Source organism: Pempheris klunzingeri, chromosome 8, assembly GCF_042242105.1.
Source record: "Pempheris klunzingeri isolate RE-2024b chromosome 8, fPemKlu1.hap1, whole genome shotgun sequence".
Lineage (NCBI taxonomy): Eukaryota > Metazoa > Chordata > Actinopteri > Acropomatiformes > Pempheridae > Pempheris > Pempheris klunzingeri.
This window is the reverse complement of record NC_092019.1, coordinates 8481903-8507113: the sequence shown is the minus strand read 5'-3', so window position 1 is coordinate 8507113 and position 25211 is coordinate 8481903. Positions and strand designations below refer to the sequence as shown.

Genomic DNA, 25211 nt, shown 5'->3' with positions numbered 1-25211 from the left:
TCCGTCCTTCCTATTCTTGTGAGCGTGATCTCAGGAGACAGTTTCTTCAAATTTGGCATAAATGTCCAATCAAACTTAAGGATGAGCTCACCAGATTTTGTGGATCAAAGCAAAAACAACAAACAAACAATACACAAAGGTACACTTAAAAAAAAAAAGAGAGTGCTTTTTATAATAATAATTATCAAGAGGATGAAATTTGTTCAGGGCAGATTCAACATTATTAATTCCTTAACATACACATACATGTGTATTATCACTCCTCCAATAATTAGAAATTGGAATAACACAATTGATCAGTATTCTTTTTGAAATACAGAGTGGGGTCCAAATGTTCGAGACCACCTTCACAACCTCTAATATTCTTTACATAAACTTGGAAATAATAAGTCTTTATTTATTGAGAACTGGTTGAAAAATAATAAACTTGTTGGTCAACTATTTGACTCAAATTAGTCTGTACAACTACTCAGACAGTTAAGAAATATGCAGTTGGTTTAGATGCAGTTCTTTCTGGCATTGTAACACTACTGAGGGGTATAAACTTCCCATGACCAATTAAAACAATTACAGCCCTGTGTGAAAAAAGACATTTTGGAATGGTAGCCTATAACAGCGGACGTCTCTTAAAGAAAAGTGTGGTCCTTGCCTCACGAATTTTCTTAATATGTACGTAATAAAGTGAGGGAAGTTAGCCTTAAATTAATTAATAGAGTTTACCCAGCCACATTTTTCCCTGAAAAATATGAATGTGACATTAAGTCTGCTCATTTTGCAAAAAAAATTCAGATGAAAATGTTTCACATTTGTTTTGGTTTTATACAGGACAATTCTGGTCTAAAGTTCATCCGAACATTTTTTATTGAGGTTTTTCTTTTTGTTTTAGGGATACTTTCTATTGTGTTTGATTTTAAGATGGAAAATGAAAGAAAATATAAGAATATTATAATAAAGTGTTTATTTTACTCACTGAGTAGGCTACAACATCCACAAATGCAACTCAGTAGTTCTAAACCTTTAATTCCTGTTTTTAAGAACAAACTCAATGAATGTGTGGATACCATAAAATACTTGAAGAAGAAGCTTTAAAGACTGAGCTCTTATACGCAGCCTCTGTGATCTCGCGGGCAGATATTGATGCATCTTGATCTGAGGGTGGTGCTATGATTTGAACTTTTGAATGAAGAGCCCTGCTGTGGTAATTTGCCTCTATCCGGACCTTTGTGTGCCCTATACACATGCAGTATATCTTTTATATGAACATTTTCAGAGAGCTGTCATTTTACTCTGAGATAAAAATATGGCAATAATAATAAAGGCCCAAACCAACTTTATAATAAGGACACACCTCTTTCAGTTGCTGGCTGCCTCTGGGTGGTCAAATGTGAGATTTTGCAAATTTCACAGGAAGTACTACAATAATGCAAAGCATAAGCAAAGACGATGGTGACAATAAAAACATATCCGGTTCTCACTTTTTCCTTCAAACTAAGAGCACGACATAAACCAGTCGATGATAAATAAATAATGAGGCAAATAAACAAGTCCACCATGAGACCACAACTTGGAAAAATAAAAAAGAAGTAGATAGGCCTTGATTGGTGTTCTCTACATCTATTGTGAGGTTAGCGACAATCATTGAAGTTATAAGATCTCTTACATGTACTGCTTCAAGGTAAGTTAACTTTACTGAGAATAATCTTATATTTCCAGAAGTGTTTATAGCTTTTCTCTAAAATCAGTCAACACTGGGTTTAAGTATATATATATATCATGAAAAAATTTAATAAATAAAAGTTTTCCCAAGTAGTTGAAATGTTTTTTTAAAAGCTGAGTAATGATATTTACAATCCTACGTAATATTTGTGATTTTTCTCATCTTCCTCATAAATGGAATTTTAGTCTTCAATTTATACTGTGTTTATTAGCAATATAATACTTTTTTTTTAATTGTTTGTCAACGCATACATAGACACACACACAATGACAAAACTTTTGTCGTTTTTTCATCATTCTCACCATTAGCGACATTTTTATTTTGAAAAGCTGTACCGGATGTGTGAGCTCTGCTGTCCGTAAGTTAAGCTAGCTCCTGGTGATTAGCCACGTCATGTAAACTTAGCTGTGGGGTAGCAGATATAGCCAGCGTGGGGTCGCACACTTGGGGGTATACTAGGTAAATTTTAAAGAGGAGGTCTTGTTTCAGGGATTTAACTCGGTAGTAATCGCATGGAAAGATGTCAGATATCGGGGACTGGTTCAGAAGCATCCCTCTCATCACCCGGACCTGGTTTGCTGCCTCGGTCGCTGTCCCCTTCATCGGGAAACTGGGGTTGGTGGACTTCAGGAACCTCTTGCTGAATTCGGAGCTGGTCTTTAACAAATTTCATGTAAGTTTTATTCACTCTGTTCACCTGTGTTTGTCGGAGTGGCTGTTAAACACTGTGGTTGCTTTCTTTTGGATGGTTTTTAGTTAGCAGGAAGCTAACAAGGCTAACTGAGCAGGCCTTAGCTGTGTGACAGCCAATCAGAAAGCGAGACGTAGAAGGTTACGACTTCCGGATGCTGTCAAAATGCTACTTAATTTAGCCAACACCGAAATAAGGTGTATATATAGCCTAACACGAGTGAAACGGAAATATGTCAACTACCAGAGCTGCGTACGCTGCCGAAATGTTGTCTTTTAGCTATGTGGTGAAATAAAAGCAGCTAGTCTGTTTTCAGGTGCTGTTGTCGTACTTGCCACAAGGCGGAGAAAGTGTTTTGGAGCGAGTGTAAAGCGACCTTCCCACATCGAAATGAGCCCTTCAGCCAGCTTCTTTACTGAATGTCACTCCCCACACCCCAGAAATAAGTTTCACTTTCAGGGGAGCAGTGATTTTATGCCATGCTAGCGACCAGGATGTGAATATGTATCCCGAAAGACATGTCACTACACTTAACAAAGTACTGCACTTGGTACTTTGGATGTTTGACTTAATTAAGATGTATTTTACATCTTTAGATACTTGTTACTTTGATGAATACGGGTTTATTATAACCTAAATGTATTCTGTCAGTGTACAACATATGACGAAATGTTATTGATTAAACTGGCCAACATTATATGAAGTAGTTAAAATGAGCTCCACCTTCTGTAGCCACGGAGGTGGCTCAATAACAATAACCCAGTAATATATGCAATTACTTTTCCCCTTAAGTACATTTTTTGTTAATACTTCTATACTTTCACTAAGGACTATTTTTATGCTGTGGCATTTCTTCCACGTCAGGTTATTTGAGCACCTTCACCCCTGTAGAGTAAGACCTGCACCGTTTAACCTGCCAGAGAGCTCAGTGGTGTATGAAAAAGTTACTGAAATCTCAGAGAAACACAGGCATCGCTGCAGCTGAATAACTTTTAGATATTATTTTTACTTTTACTTTGACTTGTTTTGTTTAGCAACCAAATGAGGAATACAATTTCAACCTTGTGGCACGTAGTCCGTTAACCTAAAGGGAAGATAATGATGAAAACCATGACTAATTTCATTATTACTAAATGACACGTCTCTGATGGTAAAGACGACGCCTGTTCTGTTTAAAAAGCACGTGGACGCAGACGTCAATTTTTTTTTTTTAAACCAAATATATGTAAGTTTATTCCAGTTTCAAATGCTGAAGACATCCATCTATTGTGGAAATAGCATTAAATTATTAACTGAATGCTTGATTAGAGCAACTATCGATTATTTTACTTAAAAACTCAAAAACGTAGTGAATCCCTATCACACGGGTTTTTTTGCTTGATTTAACAGCTGAAAAGATTAGTTGAAAATTGTTGCAGTTTAATTTTCTTTAGAGTGATTAGTTAAAGCTAATCAGCTTGATAACTGCTCTTATTTCATTAAACTAAAATAAAACTGACAGGTCAAATAAGGGCGTTGCAGCCTATCTAGTTCTAACCAAGGCACTGCTACAATATGTTCCTCTTCAGTACTGTACGCTGTAATTTCATCCGGTCATTTTCCCCTTGATTAATAGTAATTTAACACAATAAAATGCTCATCGCCCCACAAGTCACCTCTTAAATGCCGTATTTATCTGCCGTCTGTTGCCATCAAACAAGACCTTCAAATTGAACTGTAAGGGAACAGACACTGCAGAGGAACACCGGCTGTCTGGTGCCACGTTTTCAGTGCTTAGAAGTTATCATTTTCAATCCATGTGAGACTTAATGTGGGTTGAAAGCCAGGATCTGCAAACAAACACGGCTATGTTGTTGTTGTCTTATTACATTTCTATTATACTAATGTGTCATCCCTTTATTACAGCTCTGGAGACCGGTGACGGCCACCTTGTATTTCCCTATAACCCCTAATACTGGGTTTCTGTACCTGGTCAACCTGTATTTCCTCTACCAATACTCCACTCGGCTAGAGACAGGTGAGACTGCTGGGCCTCTGTGGCTCACACACATGCAGTCACATATACTTAATGCTCTTTTTGTCACGCTAATCTTTTTCTCCTCATTGTCTTCCAGGGGCGTTTGATGGCAGACCTGCAGACTATATCTTCATGCTCTTCTTCAACTGGATCTGCATTGTTGTATCCTTTGACTGGCATCACAAAATTGCCAGCTATTTACCTACAGTAAATCTCAACATCTAAGGTCACATCCCTTTTAGCCTGTTTTCCACCCCACCATTGATTCACCATTGAAGCTTTCTGCTGCTTTCTTTGCCCCTCCGCATTAGTCTTTCATCCGTCTTTTCTGTAACCCCCCCTCCCTATCTCCCTCTCTCTCTCTCTCTCTCTCTCTGCAGCACTGTGCCATGTCAGTGGCTCTGTGCCAGTGGCCCAGTGTCAGTCTATCCCTGCAGAGCAGAGAAACCTAATCTAGGTCACATGCAGCACCAGCAGCACAGCCCGGCCCACATCTCGACAATGTTTTGTCAGGAGTTCAGCTCTGATTGTCAGCTTGTCTGGCGTTTCACAGATATTTCTTGTTTTTAAGACAAATTTGGGCAAAACCCTGCTCTCCTTAAACCTGCTATAAACCACAGACAAATTGTTGAAATGAGTTGGCAAAAAAAAAGAAAAAGTGGCAGATCTCTTGCTCAAGGAGAAGAGGCAGAAGTGTCGGGTGATAGTGTGTGGATTTGAACTGGAAATTTCACCTGCTGCTCTAATCTTGAAGCTCCAGCTGTGATTGTATTGAGCCACCAGGATGTTGTCCTTGACTCTAGCTGTAGATAACGGGGCTGCTGATGAACATGAGGGTGAGAATCTCCCTCTGGATCCTCTTTTTCTGGATTTATACCACAGCATGAATTTATGACAAATTGCAATGCTGTCACTTGAGGTCTTAGGAGTGTTTCATGATGACAAAATGACTTGCACTAGGTTTACTTAAATGAAAAGTTTAACATTTTGTGGAATTGGCTCATTCACTTTCTTTCTGAGAGTTTAAGCTTGGCGAGGAAGAAAAAATTAAGCTACCACCAGCACCTCTAAATCGTTTTACAGGAGGTTATGTACTGGACCAGTAACTCCTAGTTGCCTGGCAACTGGTCCTGGAAAGAAATAGACACAACATGAAACACAACATGTTAACTAGTGAGCTTTAGAGAGGCTGGTAAGCAGATTTTGTTATCTGTGGACAGAGCTAGGGTACTTTTTTCCCTGTTTCTAGTCATTGCTAAGCTAACTTAGGCATGCTGGAGGTTGAGTCATATTCACGACTGTACGTTACAGACACGAGTAGTATAGCTAATGTTGCTCTCTGCCAGAAAGCAAATACGTTTTTCACAAAATGTTGAACTATTCTTCACCTCAGGCCTAACGAATCAGTCTGCTCAACTAAGTGTTTTTTTTTTTAAAGTTCCTCCCTGAAAGTTCCCTCATACAGCTGCACTGCAAATGTGTATCAGTTTGCAGCGCATGCCAAATTTTACACATTTGACATATTCTGCCATTGCACTTTGCTTACTTAAGTATTTCCACATTCATCCAGTCACTATTTGTGCTTATAAATGCACTGTAATTAAAGCCACTCAATATCTTTGACCCATGGCTTATTAAGTACCATTTTCACAGCTTGTTTTATCTTTTAAATGTCACAAAATGAACTGACAACCAGAAACCCGCCTTTTATCATCTGACCTGACATGTCAGTTCAGCCGCATCGTGTTCATTAATCATCAGCACTTACAATACAAAGAGAGTTTTTATTAGTTGCGTGTCAGAAATACCAGTTCTTGGACTCGACTTCATCCGGTCACATTAGCCCTGAGCAGGTTTTATGAAACAGCTTAATCCTGGTTCCGTTTGTTGGGCTTTTCACATTAAGCCCTGCTCTGTGGAGCCATTCTCTATGAAACACTGATGGGACCACAATGTGAATAAATCCCCAGCTTTGAAAAATAATTAGGAAAACTTTTCACACGTCTGTCTTCAGACTCATATGTTGTTGTTTATGTTGTTGTTACCAGCTGCTGATGATCCCACTGATCATGTCAGTGCTCTACGTCTGGGCTCAGTTCAACAAAGACATGATTGTATCCTTCTGGTTCGGAACACGATTCAAGGTACCTCCGTGTTTTACCACCAACATCTTTTAACATCACAAATTCTACAATGTTATCTAGTCTTATTAAAGGTATTTCATATTTCACAGTAACAATAGAACACGTGAATTGGCATGGTTGTTATGGTGCAGGCTGTCATCATGTGATCATTAATCCACATTACATCATAACACCTGAATATGAAGATAATTCAAACACACATCTTCATATTTTCTGTGTCACAGGCACATTATCTCCCTTGGGTCATCCTGGCCTTCAACTTCATCATTGGAGGCTCGTAAGTAACTATTTGTAATTAGCTGAGTCAAAGACGCAGTTAGTCGTTGATTTTCTAACACAATACAGTATACATGTCAGTTCATTGTCTTTAAATGAACAAGGACTGGTCTCTGGGAATAACTGCCTTATAGAGCACGTTCAGGGGTTTAAACTGAAAGTGTTTTTTCCCTGAAGTTTGATTAAATTTTTTCTCTGCTGTTATTGTGCAGGTTTGTGGATGAACTGACAGGGAACCTGGTGGGCCACCTCTACTTCTTCCTCATGTTCAAATACCCTGTGGACCTGGGAGGACGTTCCTTCCTCTCCACACCAGAGTTCTTGTAAGTTTTTCAACCTTTATTGTGGAGTTTGGACCTCTATTCCTTTTAGTTAGAACCATTTGCTCACCAACACAATAGCTGAGATGTATGGATATCAAGTCCAACTTCATCCAACTTTAAAGTGAGAGTATGTAACTTTTGAATGAAAAAATTAAAAGTTGAATTCATAAAGAATTTATTTCTAATCTTTTAACCTAGTAAGGCTGCTGTGGCTACTGGTATAGATATGAGATGTAACATAGATGTTTGATGTGTTACTGAGCCTTTACCAATTGCTCTAGTGAAAAACCAAGCACTGCTCTAGCTTTCATCATTATGACATTATTTTCACTTGTGGCTACTGTTCAGCTAAAGCTGCTTGCTTGAACATGCAGTGCACGGGGCGGGCAGAAAAGTTATTGTTAAGGGTTTGTATATTTTTATATCTGGAGCTTGTCCATGTTTCCTCAAACCACTAGTTTGGAAGAGAAAAACAAAAATGAAAGTTAAGACCCAAACTCTGTATAAACGCTCACTCTTGGTTTCACTTCTAAACCGTTTTTTAGATATTTGAGTAAAACTTAATCCCATGAGGGGAAGCTAGTTTAGTCATGCATTTACAGTCACACATGACAAGAGACTCAAGTAAGACAGATAGCAGCAAACAAAACACCAGGCAATGCATGAAAATCAGACTGCAGACAGATACACCAAGAGGGAGATAGTTTCTCAGAAGGTCACCCACAAAATATCTGTATGACTGTTTGTGGTGTTTTACCAATTTGACCGTTTTTAGGACTCATTTGTAATAAAACTATGGGTAGCTGCTTTGCCATTTTGCCAGATCTCAGGATCAAAACTACACACTTTTCTGTTAAGTAAACATCACAAATAAACTCACAAAATAGGAATTGTTGCTTGATCACCTACTTGCAAAGTAGTGTTAAATTTGTTTTAATGACATCTGCTTTGAAGATTATATTCTAACACCTCCCCTTTGCACATCTCTCTCCAGGTATCGGTTCTTCCCCAACCGGAGGGGGGGTGTGTCAGGCTTTGGAGTCCCTCCTAGCAGACCAGCTGCCCAGCCACAGGCTGGAGGAGGAGGTGGAGGAGGAGGAGGAGGACGTTACAACTGGGGCCAAGGCTTCCGTCTGGGCGATGAATGAGCGGAGACAAGAGGAGGGAGCTCTACGCCCCCCCCCCCTTTGTTCCCATTAACAAATGGCTGTACAGGTTAAAATGCTCGCTTTTTCACATTCAGACTTCAAATTGATTTGAAATTCATGTTTAGTTTTAAATGATACAACAGGAAGAAATTTGATGAAGCGCGCATTTTAACTGAGACAGCAGCGCACAGCAGGACTGAGACTCTGGCTACAGGCTCCATTCACCAAGTAAAGCCAGCTCTTCTGTTGCTACTACTGCAGATGTGTCCATGTGAGGCAGAGAGAAGAAAATATAATAGTTTTTTTTTTACATGATGGTTTTTGACCCCCCCCTCCTCTTTTCTTCTTCCTTTTTGTCCTCTTCTTTTTTCTCTGCCTTTTCCCAACACCCTTCCATCGGACTGTCGAGACAAGAGATGTTGCAGCTGCACACCAGCATGCTGTTGATTTGGATTCTTGTGTTCCTGTCCCCCCCCCCCTTTCTCTCTCTGTGATGCCATATCAGATTACATTGTAATTACCAACGCACTGGGAGTGTGCTCTCAGCCATCCCTCAGCAGAACATGGGCAAAGCTATTTAGAGAGCACTGTTTCCAGGTCTGAATATACATGGGTGTAAACTGTTTTTTAATCCTCTGTGGCACAGACCTGATCTTCCTTTGTCTTAAGATCTGATCTTAACCAAAATGAGGAAGATTTGATTTTGCCCTTTTTTTTTGTAAATATAACAATTGTTTATTGAAATGATGAGCGAGTCTGAGTGTAATTCCCATTTTATCCACTCTTCCTGAATGCAACACTGGGATAAAACCTTTTTATTCTCTCAAGTCAGGAGTACGTGCCAGTGTGGCTGGCTGCACTCAGGGCTATTTTATTCTCATTATTAATTGATCTTGATTGAATTGATATGATTCACCACCTGTTTTATAAATGTTGGAAAATAGTGAAAGATTTTTATTTTGGTCTAAAAGATATTCACGTTAGCATGAGACAAAACTAGAGCTGCAATTCCTCAGTTAAGAAGTCTGAACTAGGGAAAGCTTTTCATTTGTGCTTGAGAAAATACTTAAACAATAATTTATCAAAGTAGGTGCTTCCTGTTCCTTCCTGTTAGTTCAATCAATCAAATCAATTTATCAACTAATGACTTTATTGGCAGTTCATAGGGTTTTATGATGCTAATGTGCTCCAATTCTCTGTTTGTGCTCTATTGGAAGCTGTGTAGCTCAGGCCTAAATTATCAGTGTCCTTAATGTGGCTGCCATCAAATCCAGCTTAGAAACTATGAAACTACTGTGGACGTCTTCTGTGAAGTTAATGTTGTATATACAATCTACAGTAGTTTACGTACAGTAGTTAGTGGGTGGATGGCAGGAAGGTTTGTTATATGTTGTTTCATTGACAGCTAAGGAGTTGCCACTTAATGAAATAGCAAAAGACTAAAAAGGTGTGAAATGACATGTACAAACATGCATAGTGGTCTGGTCAAAATCAGATCCTGGTAGGAACTGTTCATTACTTCAATTATCTTTTTGCCATTCTGCCTTGGGTGGAGTTAAACCTGGGTTGCTGTGCTATGAACTGAACACACTACCAGGTGAGCTACCACCCATGGAACTTCTTAACCCTTGTATGGTGCTCGGATTTGTGGACCCGCTTTCATCCTCTTTATCAAAAGAAAAATGATACGATTAATAATTTTTTCAAAATTATCATTTTTTCAACTCAGACTCATTGGCCTTGGCTCATATTGAGAAGTCTGAGTTTGAAAAAATAATTAATCGTATCGTTTTGCTCTTGATAAAAAAAATGAAAAACAGGTCCCACAGACCTGAACACCATACAAGGGTTAATTAAAAGTGGGCTCAGACAAATGAATCATTACAATGCATTAAGACTTAAAAAAAAAAAATCCCATATCAAGTTGAATCAAATCCAGATATAAAGTTGTAAAAAGTTGCCCTGACAAGCCAATGTCCAGTCAACAAGAGGCAATTTTTCACATTGATTTTACACTCAACTCTTCACCTGCTTTCTGACTGCACTGGGTTTTGCACAAACTTTTTTACACTTAAAATTGAGACAGTTTGCAGTTTACAGTTGGTTGTGTATTTATTGAGTTACAGCAGACTTAAAAGTAGAAAATGAAAATGCAAGCGGTTTTCCATACAAGCCAACCACATGTACAGTATCCCAGATACTTGTCTGAACGTGAAACTAAAGCAGCAGCAGCAGCAACAGACATTCAGCCAGCAAACAGTCATACACCTGCTGTTCACACCAGTTTTAAATGACATATCAACTTAACTCTTTTGGCTTGCACAGATATTGCAAGCACTAGCAGTTTCACTCTGAAATCACAGATATCCCTTTAAATCATTTTTGAAAATGAGTCGTTAAAAATGAGAACCGTTGAAGCACATGCAAGCAGTTCATGACGGCTTTGGCTCCGACTTTGTCGTGATATTCCAAATGCGTTTTTTCTAAAAAAAAATCAGAATATGTTTGATATCTCTTGGAGCTTCATGAACCTGCGTTTCAGATGTTTTGAACTGACGGTACAGAAAGCAACTAAACCCAACCCAGCTTTGATCAGAAGGACCTTTAGAAAGCCAGGAGAGAAGACAAAAGAGGTGCGTTCACAGATCACAGCTCAGCAAAATGGATATCTGAAATGGCTCAAATAAAGGAGCGTCAGTTATTTTACCATGCGTGAAACACTTTCACCAAAATGATCTTGGCAAGTTCAGTTTTTTTCAAGTTTTTAAAACAGTGATAAGCTGAAATCATCATCACCAGCCTGTACTGTACCCAGCACTGCGGCAGACAGCAAACGTCAGATAAGAGAACTGAAAAGGCAGCACGGTGCGATCAAACAGACACTCCACTCTCTTCTCTATGTGATTAATCACTTCTATATCAGGAAAAGGAACATTCTGTACCGTTTAAGCCTCTTAAACATGCCTCCGGTACTGATGCAAGAACCAGCTGATTAGAAAAGATACTGAAAGTTGGGATGTACAGTGCGATCATTCATTCAGTTGCGCTAATGTGGTTCGTCTTGGTCTGCCCATGTGGCTGTTTGTGTTCATCCTCTGGCATCTCAGCAGTGAGGCTGGCTGTGTTCAGACTGTCCAAAACACAGTCACTTCCTCAAACTGCCCGTTTCGTACTTTTGACTGATTTCCACCCTCACCAGTGTAATTCTACACAGGCGAGTCAAGGTGACGCTGCAGGAGAAAAGGAGAAGTTACCGTTTCCTGACAGTCTGAGATGAACGGTCTAGCATGTAAATATCTATGACTACCAAGAGGACATACTGTATGCAAGTGCCATCAAAGGCTACTCATAACGAGTAGTGCGCAAGTATAGTTTTCAAAAAAATAGGACTGATTTTCAGCAAATAACAGACTATCATACACTTTGATCTTAAAACAACAACAAGAAAACATTCCAGGTTTTGGGGCACCAGTCAGACCTTTTTTTTTTTTTTTTTTTATAAATGTAACAAAACTTGCCCTCCCAGTAAAACTGTACAAAGTTTTTTTTGTTATACAGAAAAATATTTACAAGGGTGCTTCTTTAAAAAAAAAAAAAAAAAAGTGTAGTAGTAGTAAGAACAATGCATCAAGTCCAGCTTTGGCACTCCTCTTAATGTCAGCGTCTGCACCACACATCAGTGCTTTAACTGTGGATCCCCAAAGTCCCCGGCGCTTTGTGATGACATCACAGGCAGACCGTTACATCACTGGTTCCACATTTTGGTCATCTGGAGTCACCGCATGATGGTCGGTGACTCAGCAGTCGATGATTTATTTGACCTGGAACAGAATCGGAGAGAAACCGACTCAAATTAACACATGGGCTCGCTGCCTGATTCCTCGTTATATATTTTATAAATCACTGTTTTCACATTTCATTGTTTTATTAAAACTATTTCCACATTATAATTTAAAATACTCATAAAGACGGTGTTATGCACATCAAGTTAAAACAATAAAAATTATAGGCTACAAAAAGCAAATGATAAAATAAAGAAAAGTGTAATACCACTTACATCACCGCGTGTGTGTGTGTGTGTGTGTGTGTGTGTGTGTGTGTGTGTGCGCGCGCACATCTTCGATGCTAATGGTGATGATGATGGTGTGGTCCAAATACCATCCTGCCACCCCAGTGCACCGTCTTTGTGATGGACCAATCAGAGGTAATTACACCCTAATAACTTCCTGGGTAGCTGTGGCTGCAGCTGTGGCATCTTAAAGGAACAGTTCACCATTTATTTATCTATTTATTCAAGCCAAGGCACACAGTTAAGCTTCAAAAATCCATCTGCAACCTCCATCCAGCCAATTATTCCCTGAAAAGGGACACAGAGGGCCGGAACATATCCCAGCATGCATTAACACCACAGCCTACAGGACAGCAGCAGCCCAGTCCTCCTTGTCACCTACAGTTAAACATTTTGTGATTGGTACGGTACTTTATTACAGATGTTAAAACGGCACTAAATCAATAATTTTATATTAACAATCAATGAAGATCAATGACTGTGTGACGTGAGAGGCAGTGTTTAAGGAAATGAACCCAAAGGGAACTGTCCCTCAACTCTGCAGCTCATTCTGGCTCAATGGAGTGGTTTGTCATCTTTAGCAACAAAAACTGATGAATTCCAGCTTCAGACTGGATTCATCAGTGTCCTTTGTCAAAGCAGAACATGTCTCATGCTCTTCTAGGTTTTCTCAGCAATTCACATACAAAATCAGCTTTCTTCAACGGGATATTTCATTAGTTCAACCTACCATCAACCAGTGACCCTCCCAGGTTGCTCCAAAGTCTTAACGTCAGTGTCGGTCGCCAGCCTCTGTCTTTCCACTCCCTCACTCTCCTCCCCCACTGCCACAGTCACTTTCACCCACCTGACAAGGAAACAGACATAAAGTTTAAACACAAACAGACACCTCTAGGACACAAAACAACAAGGAAGATGTGAAAAATGCCATAGACAATGCATTAAAAATCTGGATAATGCAAGAAATAATGGAGTAATTCAGCCTCTATATATCTTGGATGTCTATATTGTGCTGTATTTTTAGACCATTTTCACAAAAAATATCTTAAAATAACTCTTCACACATTCTTTAAAAAAAATCTAATATTGGCCATGAGCTAGTCTTTTTTTGGCTTCATAACATGAATCTCACACCAGACAATAAATATAGGATGTGAGATTTGCTTCCTTGTTTCCACCCACCTCCCTTTGTCAGCAGTGCTCGTGTCGGTCTGGTCAGGTCTGGTCCGGCTCAGGTCCGTCACACTGTGGGCCAACCTGTCAGTCAACCACTGGACTCTTTCTTGGTCGGACAGCTTGGAGTGCTCCGTAGCCACAGCTGTGTTCTCAGCAGCCTCCTCCATAGCACCGATGGCTATAGAAATAAAAATGCACACAACGGAGAAATGACAGTCAAACAAGGGTGAAAAATACTTTGCAAAATCACATTAAAAGGAAATTAACTGCGCTCCATTTTCTCCACCAAAACTCACCTTTCACATTCTTGACGTCCAAGGAAACGCTCGGCCTTTTCTCCAAACTCTGGCCGTTCTGTTCCTGGCCTGCTTTCTGCTGCTCTACAAGGTTTTGGCTTTGGAAACCTTCCATCCAATCCAGCGTTTCACCGTTCTTCAGTGCCGAGCGGTGGTCCTTGAACCAGCGGACTATGTCTGTGCGTCCCAGGCTTGTTTGGGCCTCCAGCTGGCTGTACTCCTCAGGAGACGGCCACTGAGTCCGACAGAACATCTGCGACCAAACACAAAACATTTTACAACATAAAAACATGTTGAGTGTTGCATAGAAAAACCAAAATGCTTTATTGTACCTAAATAGCTCTAAATCCAAAGATCAGCAACTGGGGAGGGTAAAAGATAGTTGGTGCCTTTCTTTTCCATAAATGGTACATAACTCTTTACCAGAGCCCCCCCCCGGGCACATTTAAGGTTCGAGTATTTGCATTTGATTGTACTTCATAGTTCTACTAATATTGTACTTTTTACTGCTATGTTTATTTGAATGCTTTATCTATTAGTTACATTACAGATTAAGATTTTACATACTAAACATACGATGAGTTTATGAAATAAGATGTAACAATATAAGATAAACAATATAAAACTAGTTTTAACTAGTACTATTAAAATTAGCTCCATCTTGACCAACTACAACAGCCAACTTCTACTTACACATTAATACAGCCTAGAAAACAATCACAACAAAATCAAAATATATATTAGTGTAACACTCACATGAGCATTTTTCTGAATTATGAGTACTTCATATGTTTTGCTGCAATGTGTCAATTCTTGGAGAATTCACACGCTGTAAAAACTCGCAAATCCAGCTCGCAGGAGAGTTTTTAACAACTCAACTGAGAATTACACATTTACCCTGACATGCTATGTGGGCTTTGATGGTAAGATAAAGACATTAGCTGTTGTTTAGTATATGGCTGATGGACAGTTTAGAAATCAGCCGGCAGTAGTTAAAATATATGGGTCATCATTAACTGACAGCCTGTGCAACGTGTTACAGAGCATAAAACAAGAAATACCTCATGGATATATGTTCCATTTATAGGCCTCATAATCCTATGGGATGCTGCGATGTTCTAGACACAACACTACTCCAGTGATTTCTCTTTAGTTTGTCAGATGTGACCCTGTAGTCACCTGCTGTCTTATCTCAACTCTAATATCCAACTATCAGCAAATCTCATCATGTAGTGTCAATCACACAGCTTTTCCCACAAGTACCACCATGATACCTTCTCAAGATGAATCAGTTTCTCACTTCAGATTGTATTAAAAAAGGTGACATCTCATCAAATAATTTCTTTAAAAGACACAACTAATTACTGTCTTAATACCTTTAGCTGCCCATTGGCAATTAGAAGAGGATTCATCTTTCTACAGCTTGCATGTTCTACCTTGTGACGTATTTTAATACGTTCTTATCTAATCAGTGTTGATGTTGACATGTTTTCGTCAGCTTCTCTTACTTCTCTGAGGAGGCAGAGGGAGCGGCTGGTGATGGGAGCCGGACTGGTGGAGGCCGACAGGACGGGAGGATGGGGAGAGGAGGAGGAGGATGAAGTGAGGATGGGAGGTGATGCTGAGGAGGAGAGGGTCGGCGGGTGAGGGGAGGAGGGTGCGAGCACAGGAGGGGAGGACGAGGAGGAGGAAGAGGAGAGGACAGGTGGATGAGGAGAGGAGTGTAGGTGTGTCCCGTCCTGGTCCCGATGAGAAGCCCCATTCAGGAGCGCCCCCGGCCGGTCTGCTCTGTCCTCCGCGTTCTTTGATGCCATGGTGAGCAAAGCCTTCTCCATGTTGTCCCTCAGCGCCCTGCGCTCTGAGAACCAGCAGTCCACCTCCGTCTTGGACAGCCTGGTCTCCTGGGCCAGCTGGTCTGCAGCAGAACGGAGTTCAGTGGATCAAAAGAGCTGCGCTACCTTAAAGTGGAAGGCTTTTTTTTTTTTCTTTAACTTGGGAATTCAGTTTCTCTCCAGGGAACTTAAAATGGGCTCATTAAAAACACTTCTGCTATTCCTGTCATGCAGGCACCCACCAGAGATGGACCTGCACCTCCTTTAGGGTGAAAGACAATTAAGTCACCTGCTGTGAACTAGTATAAATAGAAGAAAACACTACTGGACTTCTTTAAGTAATTTCAACAGCTGAGTTACAGACTTAGACTATTGAAATTGACAAGAGCACAACCCACTCCTAATTCCACCAGCTGATTGTCACCCCATTTCTCAAACTTCTACTTGTTTAAAAGTTCTGCAATATCTTTCATCAGGAGCTTCACAATGCAAACCAAACCTAAAAATAGATAACAGGTTTGGCTGGCAGGCCGATTTCATGCTCCATTAGCCACCAACCTGCGGGAGGGCTGTCTTGTCTTACTGTGGACAAATATGTATAAATATATATTGTGCTCACTTCAAGCATCCAAATTTAAGACTACGGCTGAGACCAGCAGCAGCAGTGTTTTTTTGCCACATTTAGCTATTCTGTTACTGAAAAGGATAATCTCTTAAGGAAGTGTCTTCCACTGTAGATTCAAATATTGAAGTCATTCTAACAAGTAAAACCCACAGATTGTAAATACAAGCATGATTTAATACTGATCTGAATACTGTGTCGCGCTCTCTGGATGACTCTCCTTAAAATATATCTTCATCTATTCTAAGGCGTAACAATATGGAAAGCACATTTTTGAATAAAGGGCGACATTTCCCCCACTTCCCTCTTTTTTTTTTTGCCAGTGCTACATAAAACAACCCAAAAAAAAAAAAAAAAGAAGAAGCCAACACCAAAGTGGCTGATAAAAGGTTTTACCTAGATCTGCGTCTGTTGGAGAGCCGCTTCTCTGGAAACTCTCCTCCAGCGCCTTCAGCTGCTCCGATGACTTCCCCTTCACCCTCTCCAGCAGGGGAAACTGGCTGGGGACCGCTTTCTTTACAGGACCATCTTTGGGCGCTGGTGTCACCTCTGCTTTCACCAGCACCGGAGGAGGAGGAACGCCTTCAACAGAGACAGAGACAAAGAGAGACTTAAGGACCAAAATATGCTAGTGAAAGGTAATCAATATTACTAAATTACACAGCAAAAGCAGTGCTTAAAAATCAATATTAACTGATTAGTAGTATGATTAAGCACAATTTGCTTTCTCAGTATCTTATATGTTTTTTAGTGTTGTTCAGAAATTAAAACCCACAAGTGAGAACCAAAACTAGCATGTTTAAAACCTACAGAAAGATGTGTGATGAATCACAGTGTTTTATCATTTTAGATGTGTGCCGCTGATCACACCACATACCTTTGAGATTAAGGAGCCTCTGTTCACTGAACCACTTCTTTATCTCTCCTCTGGACAGCCCAGTGGTCTCTATCAGCCTGTAGATCTATAGCATGACAAGAGGCAATGAAGTGAGGGTGTTTATTACAGCGGTGTGTTAAAAACAATAAAAGCTAAAACAAAATTAAACACGTAAAATCAACTACAAAAATCTTAATGGTCAGAAATGTATTTATTTTGACCATATAAAGGCATTCCACAAAAGAAATGTCATTTCACTCACTTATTCTTACCTCATCTTCCTCAGGAAAAGGACACTGTGTGTAGCTGGACCTCAGTACTGACAGCTGCTCAGCTGTTTTATTGGGGTCAACTGTGAAACTCAGCACTTTGGATGATGCCAGCTTGTTTGTGGCCATGGGCGCTGAGATGGTTTGAATGATGGAGGGTCGTTTACTCTCTGTGGCGATCACAGGAGTGGCCAGGGGTCGTTTGAGCGACTGCGCCACCTGTGGTGAACACGGCGGAAAGACTGAATACCTCAAGTCATACATCTGTCAGGTGAAATCAAGCTAGTCGCACCGACATCTATATTATTGTATTTGTTAACAATTGATTTATTTTTCACAATTTACTCAATTCTTGCCATTTTTGTGCGACTTTCTAACTTGTTTGTGCTCCTGTTTCTGTGCATGTCACCATTTCTGCCCAGTGTTTTGTACCTGGTTAGCCACGGTGAGTGCCAGCGGTGCACAAGTGACGGTGGAGCCGTTTGCTACGGGAGTCAGCACCAGGCTGGTCTGTCCCAGGAGCTGACAGGGGAGGGACTGCAGGAGGGAGGCTGTCGACTGCATTGTTTTGGAGGCTGCGGTGGGCACCGACAGGTTGGTGGATGATTGGGAGTTGAGCTGAGGAGTTACCACGGTGAAGGTCTGAGGCACAGAGGAGATTGTGCCGTTGAACATTTTCTTCCTGGCTTCTTCCACCTGTGATAGAGGAAAGTTTTTGTTAAACTTGTAAATTTAAAATACCTCTCTAATGTGTATTTATGGCTGTCAAATTTTAGATTAAATGATACTATTATCACTGTTAGTATCTGTAGTAATTAGAGTACCTTCTTAACATCTTAACTCTTTACAATTACACCAGATAATCAAAAGGTTGGTGAGATTTCAAAATGAATTATGTGGTACAATTTTTCAAAATTAATTTTTATGATTTGATTCATTACCAAAAATAAAAGTGTACTCTGTAATCTGACAGATTTGTAAGATTGCTGATGTTTTTTTGGATGATTTTTTGTTAATGTAATAGAAAATGAAAAGCAAAAATTATACATAATTTAGGAGCATGGATCAGTAATCAAAGAAAAGCCCACAACATAATTATTGGTTATTACAATAGACAATTAGTGTACTTGTGCTTTGAGCTATAATTTGCTTTAGAGTGATATAACGTGGGCCAACTTAATATGCAGCCCAGGCTAATTACTCTCAGGATTTGGAATCTGAATGCAAGTTAATTAAAAACATTTCAAACAGAAGGTGGCAGAAATACAGCTTCTATCAACATCATTATCTTTAGTCTTTAGGAAACCAGCTAATGTCGTATTTGAGTTTTGAAAAAGACCCACTAAGCCACGCTTCAGGGAAGAGAATTGAGTCCCTAAAATATTACTATTGCTATAATTCCTACCTCCTCAGGAGACCAGCTAATGCCCTGTTTGAGCCTCTGCGTGGTGAACCAGACTTTGATTTGCTCCTCTGGATGTTTCGAGGCTGCAGTGAGCCAGGAGAGCTCGGCCTGTGTTGGGTAGGGGAACTTGTTGAAGGACGAGATGAGGGTCAGGTTGTCGTCCAGTGAAGGGTTATATTTGGTTGTGTTGAGGGGCACTGCGATCTTCGGCACCTGAAATAATACAGTAAGCAATGGCGACTGAATGACGGATATATAATGGTGGATATTAAATATAGACAACCAAATGGTAACACCATATCCTCCTCAGCTGACAATAAATTCTACTATCCTAGGAGATTAGGATATTACAGACTTAAATTAATTACAGAATTAAAATAAGGCATTGACTGAGCGTTTCCACTTCCCAAATAGTGAAACTATTCCTTTAACAGTTCAGGAATGGGACATACATATCCTAACTGTGTCCTACCTGGGTATAGTTTAGAGGCCGCTGTAGGGAAGGCATGATGTGAGAAAGGCCGTCTGCTTTGAGTAGAGTCGACTCAGGGATGATGACCGTCCCGTTCACATTGAGTGCTGTGATTTGTTTCTTTGTCAGATCGGGGGTCAGTTTGCACAACTGAGAATCTGTCCGTTTGTGATCTGACGACATTATTTTTGGTTTACCGATCTTGACTGCGGCAGGTTTGCTGAGAGGAAGGGTGCCGAGTTCGTCCCCTTTGCCAGAAATGGCACTGGAAGTGTTGTAAATGACTGCATTGTTGCTGCAGCCCTCTATCGTCTGTTCTAAGATTGTCTGATTGTTCATTTTGATGCGTTTGAATTTAAAGTTGCTCTCCCCTGGGTGACACCTCTCGTTGTGCTCCGTCAGGGTGTCGAACTTCTTTGTATTGAAGTTACAGACGGCACACAGGTACAGGGGGTTGAGGATGACGTTAGGGTGGTTGGCGTCAACGTGTTCTTTGAAAGTGTTCAGGTTCTGTGTGGAGAAGGGGCAGTATTTACACTCATAGCCCCCTTGCTGCCTACGCTGAGGCTTGGAAACGTCTGGTGGCTCAGTTGCTGGTTTATCTGGAGCTGTCGGGGGATCAGAGGCTTTGCCCATCAGGTCTAATTCCACAGAAGGCTCTGTCTCTGTTGAGAGATCTGTCTCCATCGGTCCCTCCTCGTTATGGTTCTCCATTGTTGTCTGATAGAGGAAGAAGGCAGTTTTCAGATAAAAAAGGAGACAGCGAGAAATTGGCATTTTCAAGCCTGTGCACATCAACACACATCAATATATTAGTTTTGTTTGCATCATCTGATAGATGTATGAATTAAATCCTTCTGAAATCAGAGCACATCCACTAAAATAAACAGGAAAACAAGAAAATGTATCAAAGACAAGAAAAGGATTAGGATTAATTAAAAAAAAAAAAAAAGTGTACTCAGTAAAGTGTGGATCCCTGCTACACCCCACCATAACTCCACCTAACCGAGTGCACTGCTAAGTAAAACAGGAAACTATTTGACTGGAGAAGAGACTTTGACACAGCACCTGTTAACACTGGCTCTCTTACAGTCAAGAGGAGAGAAAGGGGGATTTCTGTGAGAATCATAGCTTATATCAGATATGCAATTAACTTGCTGAAGGTCTGGTTCAAAACGAGACCAAACTTTTTTTTTTTTTTAATGGATGTCAGTTTTTGAGCCATAATAAAGGTTGAAATGTGGCCTGCAACAGACTGAACTGCAACAGAAATGCCAACAGCACATAACTGGATTGGTACAGAATAATTGAAATAACATTTTCCCCACAAGGAAGTATAAAACCTTACTTATTTATTTCAGCCTATTAAAGACAAAACATGTGCTCTTGCCACACATATTGAAACTTTACCTCCATGTCATGTGATTCCTCTGCCTCATCGTCCAGCTCCACCATGGTGTGCTCTGGCCGGATCATACAGGGAGTGGAGGCCTTCCGTCGACTCGACATGATGAGGGTAGATCCTGGACAGCTGCCCTCACTCTGTGCCTGTGCTTAGCCAGTGGTGATAAAAGAGGCTGAGGTGCCCAGGAAGCAGGACTGCTGTCACAGAGCGGTGGGCGGAAAGACAGACAATCTAAAAAGGTACCAGAGAATAGCCAGCAGGACTGGCTTGTAGCAGGACCCAGATACAAGCCTGGGCTCTGTTTTATAATAGGACAAGACAGCGAGCAGTGAATAGTTTCTGGGATGGGAACAAGCAGCCAAGGAGTATGAAGAATATTCTTCCTCTGGGTAAAGATTAGTGGCAGGAGAGGCTGGGCTCGCTGACAGTGTCAGCTCCAGTGCTGGTCGACCTCCCAGAACTGCATGACAGGATGCTACCTGGACGGAAAAAAGAAGAGAAGAGCCAGAATAGAGAAAAACTAGTTATTATAGTTATTAGAAAGACATTTTCTTTTTACCCTACTTTGTCTGAAAATCCTTATTTTCGCCTTTGTTCTTCATTTCCTTTATTTCTGCTATTAATGACTGAATTGCATTTGATCAGTGAAACCAGTGAGGGGACAAAAATGTTTTGTTTTTCCACATAAAGCAATTTGAGACATTGGATTATACACAAGGGAGAATGAACAAAGATGAAACAAGGCTAAGGAAAAACCATAGATAACCTTTTCAAGGCCACCAAACAGGCTGGTTTAAGCGTGTCAAGAAAAGCAACCTGCTGGGTTATTTAAAGTCAGTAGTGTCCCGTGTGGACCTGCGGCGAGCCACCACCCAAAAGAGGTAGAGTCAACAGTCAGCTGGTGTGCGAAATTGCTCAAAATGAAAAAGGTCAAAGGAGGCTGAGAAACAAGCAGTCCACAGGTGGGCGACTGCCAGATGAGCACAACACTGGTGCTGGACAGACAAGACAATGTTTTGTAGTCAACACCCTTAAGAAGAGCTAGAAACTAATTGCAGTGGACTAAGGATCAAAGTGACTGGACACTGGAGGTCTGAAACAGTATCGCTCTGCTTAATGAGTATTTGTTGTTTCATGCTGATGGAGGGGAGGAACAGTGTGTGGAAAAATAGAGAGTACATGCATCCCTTGATTGGATCATCAAGCAGTAGGAAGTTTTAACACGGAGGAGTCAAAAACTCCACAACATTTGGCAAAATGGTATAAGATGTAAGTAAATATTATCAATACCTAGTACCTAGTATTTGTTTTCCTCAGTGTATACAACACAGTTTCAAATGAGGATGTGTTTAAGTCAATACACAAGCAACTGATTGTGCAATGTAGAGCTGAAACGATTAGTTCATTAAAATAAAGTTCACTAGAAACAACTTAGATAACTGTAGAAGTCATTTGTTAATTATAAAAAAAAAATCACTTGATCACTCAAATGTGAATATTTACATGTTTCTTAGGATCTTTGGATTTGAACTGTAAAGAAATGTACAGACACTGAATACATCAACGTGCACTCTGGAAACATCTAATTGGCATTTTTCCAACATTGCCTGATGTTTCTTGCAAACTAAATTATTAATCTATCAATTGCAGATATAATCACCAGATTAATTGATAATGAAAGCAATAATTAGTTTCAGTCCTAGTTAAATGGTTCTCGTATATACTGTAATTAGATTTTCTGCCAACATGGAGTGCCACCTTGAGTATTAATATTAATGGCCCCAACGTTATTTTCTCCATCTCACATTGTGATAGAACAACCATGTATATACTTTGGATAAATTCGGCTCAACTATTCACTGATGAGTGAGTAGATTCTGTGTTCAACATTGGCACATCATGAACCAGTCATTTCAGTTTTCTAATACATAGAAAACAAGCGGTTGCACAATCAGGGCAAAAACATGAGCAACAATCTCTTGGACCACATGAACTTTGCCCACTGCTAACACACCTGATATAATTACAGATTGTCACTTTTCCTTGGCTGAGACTACAAGCGTTCAGGTGGCAGCTGGATTTTGCAGCTTTACCTTGACTGAAAATGAAAACAATATAGCTTCATAGACAAGGATTTTTTTTTTTTTTTTTATTAACAGAAGGACTCTTGTCTACTCTAGTGTCTATTTATGTAGAGTAAAAACATTTATCATCACAGTTTGGTAACAGTGTTTTAATAATGTAGCCGATATGCAAATATATGCAGTTGACAGGTCTGCGGCTGTCAGTAAGACCTGAAAAATATTGACTAATCATGAATCAGATCGTGCTGTGGAGTGTGAATAAAGTGAGAAAGCAGAGACAGAGCAGCTTCAGATACATATCTTAAAAAGCCAAGAACAGCTTTATTTGGGTTCTGTGGAAATGACACCTCTGTCAAGAAAAGGCAGTTGGGAAAAGCTGAGGTAGGGTGAGCAGAAGAAACTTTCTGTGGGTAATATTATAATGAGAGGAGAGAGAGACGCTTATCTGTCTGAAAAAGTCTATTGATATTCTGGAGACCTCATACAGAAGCTTCATACTCATATTCACATGAGTAAAAATCAAATGAGTCGATGCAGCAGCGGCACTCTTCTATCAGGACATAATGAGGCTCTATAAAACCAAGTCAGCACAGAGGATGAGGGAAAGTACTCTTCCACATTAAAATCCCCCGTATACCGCACTACACAAATATGTGATGCTCATGGGTAAATACTGACTGATGGAATAGGTTTAACTTCAAACAAAGATCCTGTTTAGCAGTATAATTCTATATAAGCCTGTACAGTTGCACTGCAAAAGGGTGGAGCAAGAGTAAATATGTGAAAGGTAAGACTTTAGGGTCTTGTGTCAGCTCAGGACTGACTTTTGTAATCACATCAAAGTGTCACATACTTCTCTAACATCTCCGCATTAATCACATGGCAATGTACCTTTTAAACCGGTCATTTGTTAATCAACTAATTGTCCCGAGATATCTCAACTCCTCAAACAACCCACTGAGGTATCATTAGGATGCAGACTCATTACCATGGTGTCTCTATGGCAACCATGGACGTAGAGCTGTAGTCAAGTAGCTGCTACACCCTTGTCACTGATAAAGACTGTACACACAGGAATGACCCGACTGCATGTGGGACTGTTTTTTTTGTTTGTTTCTGGAGACAGATCCTCAGGAAAACAGAAATCTTGCAGAAACAACCAACAAGCTGCGTGTCTTGAAAGGCTGGAACATCGCTTTCCTAAAGGATGCACAGTGGTGTGGTGCATTTGTATGGCGTCTTTCAGCATCACTCACTGAAAGTCAATGTGGAGGGTCAAGGAACAGTCGCAAGGAGAAGAAAAGGCTCCACTTCCCAGAATAATAAGAGCTTGTCATGAACAGCACGTACAAATTTTTTCTCAAGGAGCAGAAGCAGCCTCGTTATCCTACTAAGCATGACTGCCTACGAGCACAAATTAACAGATTCACACTGCAGTGTACACGCTCAGTCTTCCACTCCCTCTCTCCCTCAAAGACCGCCCAAAATCCAGCAATGATCACTCTACATATGCATCTGTCAGCTGCATCTGAAGTGCCACTTCATACGACCTGCTGAACTTCTGCTGCCTCGCTGCTGACACAGCCTCAACACTCTCTGGATGTGCTGATGGGAGGACTGAGGCCGGATGAGGATCTGACTGTGAACAGAGCGGAAGGGAGAAAGCACCAAGCTGTAACTGGACTGCTTTACCTCCTACTGGTGTGTTGAACCCACACAAGCAGAGGGAGAGAGGATGAGCAGTTGCATTTATGCAACATCTATATGAGTACGCTGTAAACTCAACGGCTATATAGCTTAATAATGCCAGTGTTGTTAACTCATTGCTCATGAAGGCTGCCAGTAGCTCCTCAAACATCAGCTACAAGTGACTGAGTGACATCAGGCGCTGGTTTGCATATTAAATAAGAGCCTATTGAGTCATTTATAGAAAAAAATGTTCACAACATGAAAGCATTTGAGCAGAGGATGCCTCAGAAAAAGGAACATTATCTTACACAGTATAAACACAAACAGCTCTGCAGTTTGAGATGTTGCAGTCAAGTTTAACTTGACTGTCTCAAACAGAGAAAAGCCTGTGTAAAGAGTGCTGAACACTGAGGATGTACTGGCACCAAAATCCTTTTCCTCTCTGTTCTCCATCATTTCCAGTGGGGGAGGGACGAGCCGCTCTCCTGCTGCCTTAGCTGGCTACTTGGGCACACTGAATGCCATCATGGAAAAGATGATTGGTACAGTGTGTGATTAATAACCATGGCAACTCTATTAAACGGTCACTGAAATAAATTATCAAAATAACTTGCATTCTTTATAATAGCCTAACTAATAGGCTTCAGTCTCAAGGATTTAAAAAAAAAAACACCATTTGGTGTCCTTGTGGAAAGAATT

At 40.4% G+C, this 25211-nt stretch overlaps 2 protein-coding genes across 4 annotated transcripts in view; one reads left to right on the top strand and one right to left on the bottom strand.

Moving 5' to 3' along the window:
- The first annotated feature begins 2086 nt into the window (after positions 1–2086).
- Positions 2087–9063, top strand: derl1 (derlin 1). Its single transcript, XM_070834610.1, has 8 exons — positions 2087–2390; positions 4314–4425; positions 4523–4587; positions 5235–5261; positions 6474–6569; positions 6794–6846; positions 7058–7168; positions 8163–9063. The coding sequence occupies exons 1-8, from the start codon at positions 2238–2240 to the stop codon at positions 8314–8316; spliced, it is 771 nt and encodes a 256-aa protein (XP_070690711.1). The 5' UTR covers positions 2087–2237; the 3' UTR covers positions 8317–9063.
- Positions 9064–10415: 1352 nt separating this feature from the next.
- Positions 10416–25211, bottom strand: part of LOC139204656 (zinc fingers and homeoboxes protein 2-like) — a 28430-nt gene continuing 13634 nt past the window's right edge. The window contains exons 2-13 of one of the 3 annotated variants that reach the window (XM_070834604.1): positions 20745–21218; positions 19335–20054; positions 18863–19075; positions 17890–18153; positions 17461–17676; positions 17189–17273; positions 16708–16893; positions 15366–15772; positions 13858–14110; positions 13568–13739; positions 13116–13232; positions 10416–12137 (exon numbers count right to left, since the gene is read on the bottom strand). In XM_070834604.1, the coding sequence (XP_070690705.1) occupies positions 13118–13232; positions 13568–13739; positions 13858–14110; positions 15366–15772; positions 16708–16893; positions 17189–17273; positions 17461–17676; positions 17890–18153; positions 18863–19075; positions 19335–20054; positions 20745–20843 (2730 nt within the window). In that variant the 5' untranslated portion in view covers positions 20844–21218 and the 3' untranslated portion in view covers positions 10416–12137; positions 13116–13117. Of the gene's footprint in view, positions 12138–13115; positions 13233–13567; positions 13740–13857; positions 14111–15365; positions 15773–16707; positions 16894–17188; positions 17274–17460; positions 17677–17889; positions 18154–18862; positions 19076–19334; positions 20055–20744; positions 21219–25211 lie in introns of those variants that run through there. The other 2 variants (XM_070834605.1, XM_070834607.1) reach the window with 2 other exon arrangements.

Excerpts from the sequence above, each read along its gene's own strand:
- derl1 (XM_070834610.1), top strand. The coding sequence starts at position 2,238 with ATGTCAGATATCGGGGACTGGTTCAGAAGCATCCCTCTCATCACCCGG. Across the intron at positions 4,426-4,522 it reads CTCCACTCGGCTAGAGACAG|GGGCGTTTGATGGCAGACCT; the intron begins GTGAGACTGCTG and ends ATTGTCTTCCAG. Across the intron at positions 7,169-8,162 it reads CTCTCCACACCAGAGTTCTT|GTATCGGTTCTTCCCCAACC; the intron begins GTAAGTTTTTCA and ends ATCTCTCTCCAG.